Source organism: Tachysurus vachellii, chromosome 15 (genome assembly GCF_030014155.1).
Source record: "Tachysurus vachellii isolate PV-2020 chromosome 15, HZAU_Pvac_v1, whole genome shotgun sequence".
Classification (NCBI taxonomy): Eukaryota; Metazoa; Chordata; class Actinopteri; order Siluriformes; family Bagridae; genus Tachysurus; species Tachysurus vachellii.
Genome location: NC_083474.1, coordinates 17,534,610 through 17,542,334, shown reverse-complemented (window position 1 = coordinate 17,542,334; position 7,725 = coordinate 17,534,610). Strand labels below are relative to the sequence as shown.

Sequence of the window (7,725 nt, the reverse complement as noted above, 5' to 3'; positions counted from 1 at the left end):
TTCGCTTCTAGGGATTATGGCTTTGGCTAGGGACTTTCCCCTCCAGGAGATTTGTGCTGTGGCAGGTTGGTCCTCTCTGCACACCCCTGTTGGGTTATATAACCTGGACCTGGACCCTGGACCTGAACCCCACCCATGGGTCCTGGAGCCATAATGCAGTGCATATGTAACCCGGTTCCCTGGAACGGGAATTAGACGCTGCATCCACTCTGGGCATCCACTCGCACTTTCTTCAGACAAGTAAAAGTTGGAATAATGTGAGTTAGATGCCCTTTTGTGGTCTTGCTGGCACATTCCGCTTTCTCCCATTGCCTCCTTAGCCAATAGATTGGCATGTTTTCACACAGAACATCAGCTACCTCTTCCGTAAGGAGCGTTCCCATAGCTTCACATTTCTTTTCCTTCTCAGGGAACTGGGTTACATATGTAACCTGGTGTAGTTACCGAAGATGAGTGTATAAATAAATGAATCTTGTATATATTGTATATAACATTGCAAATTATTAATTTATTAATGTTTTTTTTCTCAAGCTTGTTTTTTGAGATAAAGAGACCAAAGGCCAAAAAAATTATTTTTTTATTTCATACCATCAAGTGTACGAAATCATATCTACATGTTACATAGAAAATGACAACAAATAGTTCAGAAACAGCTCATTATACAAATGTTACAAAATAAAATATAATTTTATAATGCAGGGATTTTAGGAAAGGTGTTAAAAAAACACATATATGATTATAATATATAATTATAATTGGCAATTCATAACAATGACCAGAAATTGCAATGTTTTAATTGCTTTTGTTTTAATTTCATTTTTAATAATATTTGTGATAGCAAATAGTGATAATAATGCTTTCATTGCCTATTAATTCTCTTATTACCACTTTCTAATTATCACAGCTTCTGACACCATGTGAGATACAATACTTTTTGTCCCCCAAGTATCTTTCCAAGTCATGTAATTTCCTTCCTATACTACATAACCAGTTTGGTATGAAGGATACTTTCTAATGATAAAAATAAGATAAGAACATAGTAATGACTGCATTGTTTACTTCCAGGAATGACACACTTTGGCTCTGAAGTCTTTACCTTTGTCATAGATCTTGCATCTGGCCATCCTATCAGCTTTCCCAGACAATGTGACAACAGAATTCAAAGTATGACTATAATGTGTGCTACATAGATTCCATACAGTCCCATATCACCAAAAAACAAACAAATAAGTTTTCTGTTTCAAGATCACATATCACTATGTGCTATATATTACTGAAACTACTAAAAATGATAACATTGTCTCTATAACGTAAAATTAACTTAAAGACAGATATAATGAATAAGTAAAAGGAATATACTAATGAATGCTTTGAGAGATGTCACTCCAAATACAGAAATCGCTTAAACCAGCTCACCCCTCAGTTCAAAGGGCAGGTCTGGGTTCTTTCTGTGTCTGCAAGTGGCAGAATTAACTCCATTCTTTGGGTCCAAATCAACTGAACCAAACCATCTGCTCTGCTGCACAAAACACAGGGAAGAAGACTTGTAAGTGTAAGAAAAATATTAGACTATATGTGCTGTATTGGTGACATTTAAAGTCAGTTTAGTTATATTTAACCTGCCTTTTAATTATCATATACAAGGAGTATATTCATATCACATTTTATGGTTAATATTTTATGGTTAATATTTATTTATAATCTAAATTCCACCCTCTCCTTCTGCAAACATTTTTGTTGTTCTTTATATTGAAGTAAACTGAAAAGCCTATCCTATCCAGCCAGTTTAAAGGTCAACACTGATCAACATTCATTTTTGGAGGCTTATGAATTCAGATTTGATTGTGTTGGTTTTAATTCTGTGTCACTATCAGCCTGAAAAAACATCTGTTGACAGACATGAGCTTCTGTGTTGCATGTTCTTAGTTACATAATCATTTACTTCATTTAAACCACAAGTGTACGTTAGTAGAAATATACAAAAGATATTTCTACCACCAGTCCACATTTTAAGTCATTTAATAAAAACACACACACTGCCCTACAGTGTCAGAAACCACATAAGTAAGACTGAACCAATGAGTATCTCGACATGTTTTGAGGTGAATGTGTGAGAATTTCTGCATGTAGTTTGCACAGTGTTAGCAAAACCAAAGAATAAAACCTCAGACACTAAACAGGTCATCTGACAGAGCAACTGTTTGAGGTAAGAGAACTTTCCATGTACTCAAATAGTATTCTAACATGGCATTAAATTCAAACCATCATTTACTTTTAGTATTGATTGAGTGTATACTAAAGGACCAACAGCGTGCAGCTGAAATCATTTTGACACATGTCTACCTTGCTATTATTGAATTACAGTAAAGTTTGTATGAATATGCTTTCAGACATACCTTATAAGTGGATGCTGGAATCTGACCTGACCTATCAGCTCCATAATTCAGAGCTGCTGCAGGTGGGAGATTCGACTCAAATAGATCCTGATATGGCCCAAAGTCCCTGACTTCCTCATAATCATGGCTGAACAGGTTTGTAATGTGTCTGCTATCTGCAGGGAGAAAGTTACACAACACACAGTTTAAACACATTTCACCTTTCCTGGACTGTTAAACATTCCACTACTGCTTCATAATCAAACTAAGATCTGAGTAAAGTAGTGTGCTGAGTTCTTACCTATCTTCTCTGCTGCCTCCAGATGGGTATAAAGACCAGGGCTGTAGGCCTCAGTGGGGTAGTAATAGTGATTGCTCTATGATTAGAACATAAGAGAACATGATGGAACATAAGTTAGTAAATCAAATTTACTTGATTGAATCAAATCAAAAAAAAAAAAATGCTGTCATGGTTAGGGTGTTGCTGCAACTTTTTCAGGAAATGGTTTACAACATACACATACTCTCAGACTTAGTAATAATATTTAGTTCCTATCTGTGATATCACCAGAGGAAACTGTCACTGTCCCATATGTAGAAAAGGGTGTGTTTATTTCTCTATTAAATATAGTCTCTAAGTAATTCAGGTCAAAACAGAAAGAGAAGACGCAAATCCTTTACATATGTGCAGCACCTTTTATTTTAACCTATAATTCAGTCTTTATTCTACATGATTTTCATATCCTATTGATTTAGATCCTCAGACAAAATGTTTTCAGGGATTTAAAAAAAAACAGCATGATGCTGAAGATACACGAGTTGATATGCAGTACATGCTTTAGACCATGTTCATGAATAAAGAATTTATCTGATTGGCTGACAGGTGGGCAATAATTCTACATGCCAGGGCACATTGGGCTGGTCAGAAATTTAAACCTAGACCAAAATATCCAAGACAGGCTATTAACTAAATAACATTAATTGTTGAATTTGGGATAATGTCGAAGCTTTAGCAGCTATCAATGTGCATTTTTTTTTTCAACAAAACAGACACGCACAGTCCATAGTGATTATTCGGTTGGGACTAGAATTACAGATCTGCTCTCGCAATATCATCAGCATGGAAATTTAATCCAGTCTGAATAAATAAAGATAAATTATATGGATTTTAATATCAGATTTAATTTGTTGGGAGAGCAAAAACCTTGGATGGAATACGAGAATTTCAGCGGTAGAGAATCGCAATAGATAACAGTTGTAATCTTCTAAAGCCAGGATATGGACAGGAGAAATTAATAAAAATAAATAAATAAATACATTAAGTAACTACATCAAATACGACACACACCATTATTGATTTATTTCCACATGTGCAGGTCAGGTGGATTTACTTCTCACACATGACTTCTAACGATTATGTATTTTATGTTGTGAGCTTGTGTGTTCATTTGAAATGACTTGCAGTTTCATTGTGCATAAAAAAAACAAAAAACTCGCATAATCAAATGACCACATGCCAAATGTATGTATGTGATTTTTCCATAAGGCTGTTCATCTTCTCATCTTTCTTTCCCTTTCCTCTCCCATGCACCCTGGTTCTCACCCCTCCATAGCTCTCATAGACGCTGCCGCTGCTGCTCTCTGGCTCTGAGCTCGTGTTGATGAGAAGAGTTCGCTGTGCCGAGGCATTGATCGGTTCTCTACTGCTCACAGATGACCTGCATAAAAGAGCAAGACGTTTCTCTTCTAACTACTGGAAAATAAATGTTTACAGACATTTGATATTGTAGCATGACATTTGAAATTGAAAGCTCCTTTTGACCAGCTGTAACATTTTTCTCTGCCTTACTGTGGATTAGCAAAGATGGCCTGGTCTGACCCAACTAACATTTTCTAACAGTAGCCAATCCAAGTAAACACCTATGGTTTGAAGATCACTTTAATGTAATATTCCATTCAATCATTTATCAAGTACCGGAAATATAATTTTGATAAAAAAAATTTTTCCTGTATTGAGAAGTAACAAATCTACAAAAAAATCTATTGGAATTAAATTAACTAAAGGAAGTTCCAAGTTAAAAGTAAGTGAACAAAACAGTGGTACATGCTGTTAGAGGATGTGATACAATTCCGCATGAACCGGTGATACCGTTCCCACACTGATTGTTTTTCTATAACAATACATTATTCTTTTTTTATCCTCATATTCCACAACAATTTCCAATTATTAAAATGATTAATTAATTCATTTTGAATGCTGCATGAGATACAGTTAATGTAGAACATTTTCAACACAAGTCAATGTTACAATACTATAAACAGCCCATAAATAAGCAGATATAAACACTAAAGCATCATATTTCTCTGCTTCATTAAGTTACACAGATACAGCTTGTCATGTTACTGAGAAACAGGAAAAAGCTAAATTCCTGTTCTGAAAATGTTCCTGTGCTAAAATTAAAAAAGCTAGTGACTGCTACAAAGTGCTGATGCACAAAGCTTCACAATATCAAAAATATAATATATTCATTATCAGTCTTAGATTATGTGGAGTGTCCACCATAACAGTCCATCAGAAGCCTAAACTCCTGTCAGAACTGCTGTTCTAAATAAACTATAACAGCATATAAAAAGTTTTCTCTCATATTTCACATGCTAAATCTTTCAGTTAAAGTATATAGTAATAATAATAATACTACATATAAAATACAGTTCAAATTGCTTTAGTAGAAAAACGAGAGCAAGAAAAAGTACTTAAAAATAAAGGTGTAAATTAAATTAGAAATTATAAAAATAATTGCAGTAAAAGGAAAAAAAAAAGAAGAAAAAAAAAACTTTCCCATGGCCAAGTGAGAGTTCTGCCACATCTCACTTTTCTAAAATGGTATTTAATCTAACTGACCTGATATTTGATATTTAATCTAAATTACCATCTGTTGTGTAAATGATCTTATATTATATAGCCTACAGTACTGACACATTCTGTGTCCATTGAAACCTATTACATGAGAGTTTTTAAAGTATAGTGGCATTATTATGTTTAAATGTAAATACGTTTGCTATCAGAACTCAAAAACGAAACCAAATGATTTTTTTTTTTTATTCTCATTAGTTGGTAATCACACGTTTGCTTCCGATGTAGAGCTTAGGTTGTGAAGTGCTGTAGAATTTATTAAAGTTGTGATTAATAAAAACTGTTGCTGTAGCTTTATTTAACTCATGAGATGCATGGCTCACCCCTCATCGCTCCTGGTGCCCTGTGAAAAGCTGCCTGCTCCCTCTGGAGGAGGAAAAATGAGATGAGTAAAGACAGAGGTTAAGATGCATGAACTCTGTCCCTATATTCTATGAAAACGGGTCACATTGAGATGACTTTTCTTCCGTTTATCAACTCGTCTCTACGAATCGCATCACATTGGCAAAAATGATATTTTTTCAAATAGATAAAGAATGGTGAGGGAATAAAATAAAGAGGGGGAAAAAAATAAATGGAAGGAAATTCAAGATGATTTGACGGAAATGGATAGTGGAGTAAAGTCAGCGAAAACCTGAACTCAGATAGACAGAACAGACAATGACGATCGAAAGCAATAGGGCAAGATGAAGGCGAGAAGACAGGAGCGGAAATGACAGCTGCAGAGGAAAAAAAGACACGACAGATGTGTGCGGAGATGAGGTTGAGATGAGACAGAAAGATGGATTTGAAAGTGACAGGCGTATTAGGATGCAGACGGGCTGTTCCTTTTGAGTGCTATACACTTGCTGGTGGAAGTAGTACACACTGTCTAACAACATGACAGCAAAGACATGACACGCCATGACATGAGGACATGACTTCTCCTTTCTTTACCTTTCAGACTCCGTCTCTTCTTCCACGTGACCAACAGATAGAATCCTAACGCATTGACCAGCAGCAGAATTCCCACGAGGATGGGGATGACATAGATTGGTATAGCTGGGATTGAACAAATATAATGGATCATTTCTAAAAGGTCTAACAACAGTCTAGCAGCAAGTATTGATTTAATTTAAATATTAATGCTAAATTTGACTCATTTCCAACTGCATACATTATTTACAATTGTCCTTCTTTTAGTTGTTTGGCAAGTTCTTTTCTGAAATAATATTTGAATATGTTTCTCACACACCATTCAGCTAATACAATTACCATGACGACATATTTCATTCGTACATGTTATAATTAACACACAATACATCTCATGTGTGAATATTTAAAACATGGTTTCAATAAAAATAAATATTAAAACCCAAATAAAAATCCTTGCAAGATTTACAAAAGTGCTGCTAATTTTCTTCATTCTACATTTATTAATAGATTAAGAAGTGTGCTCATGGTACAGTTAATTTATTTAGTGAGGCTAACAAAACTACTGAGTACAAATGATGAGCACACACAAAATGGCAACAAATTGGCGACAGTGCTCTGCTAGTAATGCAGCTCAGCCACAGCAGTGAGACTTCTCCCTTTACACGACACCATTTCTTTTGTGCTAAATGAATAGCTATTCCCTACAGCTCACTTTCTATATGGAATGCATTAATATGAAATGATTGCATTTTACTACATTTTAGAAATAAATAAAATATTCAACCTGACAGTATAATAGATGTACAACACCGGAGCGACTTGTGCTAAGTATACAGTTTGGAAAGTGACACAGTTCTGGAGCTCTTGTATTTTTATGCAGGATGTTGTTGGCTTTCAGCGCAAAACCTCTTTTACCGCTGTTAAATTTTAAATCTGATAAAGTTACACAGATTTGTAGCTTGTGATGGAAACATCTTCAAATTTACCTTAAAAATTTACTCTTGGGGTGTCTGAGAAAGCAGAAACAGGTTTGATATCACCATTAAATTTAAAGATAGAAACAACTGTGTGGGAAAAAATAAATAAATAAGCCTTTTGATTTTTTTGGTTAGGTTAAAACAGAAATACGTATGAACTGAAACTACAAATTTTCAAAGCCCTTTAAAGAAAGTCTTTTATATGACTTTTATATGAGCTATTAACCAACACTGTGGAGTGTAACGACAAAAAAAATCTTTTTTTTTGTAAATTTTGGCTTCTGTTAAAAAGAGCTGTAACTGTATAGAACTGTGGTTCCTATAACAATTAGAAATGCTTCAATATTTTCTGAATCAAGGTGGTTGCTTATATCACTTGTAACATGTTCCTAATTATAGCTTTCAGTAAGATTCTACTCATTTGTGAGAATGGATTAAAACACTTTATGCACTCTCGTAGGTTAAGAATGGCCACATTGTGCATGATCAGCAATACAGTTCCAAGCATTCACTAATTTAGACCTCAAAAAATAAAAAAAACTAT

General features: G+C 34.6%; 1 protein-coding gene across 1 annotated transcript in view; it reads right to left on the bottom strand.

Annotated features, from left to right (window-relative positions):
• Positions 1 to 842: 842 nt before the first annotated feature.
• The window catches only part of nphs1 (NPHS1 adhesion molecule, nephrin), a 124,403-nt gene continuing 117,520 nt past the window's right edge, over positions 843 to 7,725 (bottom strand). Inside the window, exons 25-30 of the mRNA XM_060888687.1 lie at positions 6,226 to 6,330; positions 5,613 to 5,655; positions 3,979 to 4,093; positions 2,677 to 2,752; positions 2,397 to 2,551; positions 843 to 1,519 (exon numbers count right to left, since the gene is read on the bottom strand). Coding sequence (XP_060744670.1) covers positions 1,403 to 1,519; positions 2,397 to 2,551; positions 2,677 to 2,752; positions 3,979 to 4,093; positions 5,613 to 5,655; positions 6,226 to 6,330 — 611 coding nt within the window. The 3' untranslated portion in view covers positions 843 to 1,402. The remainder of the gene's footprint in view (positions 1,520 to 2,396; positions 2,552 to 2,676; positions 2,753 to 3,978; positions 4,094 to 5,612; positions 5,656 to 6,225; positions 6,331 to 7,725) is intronic.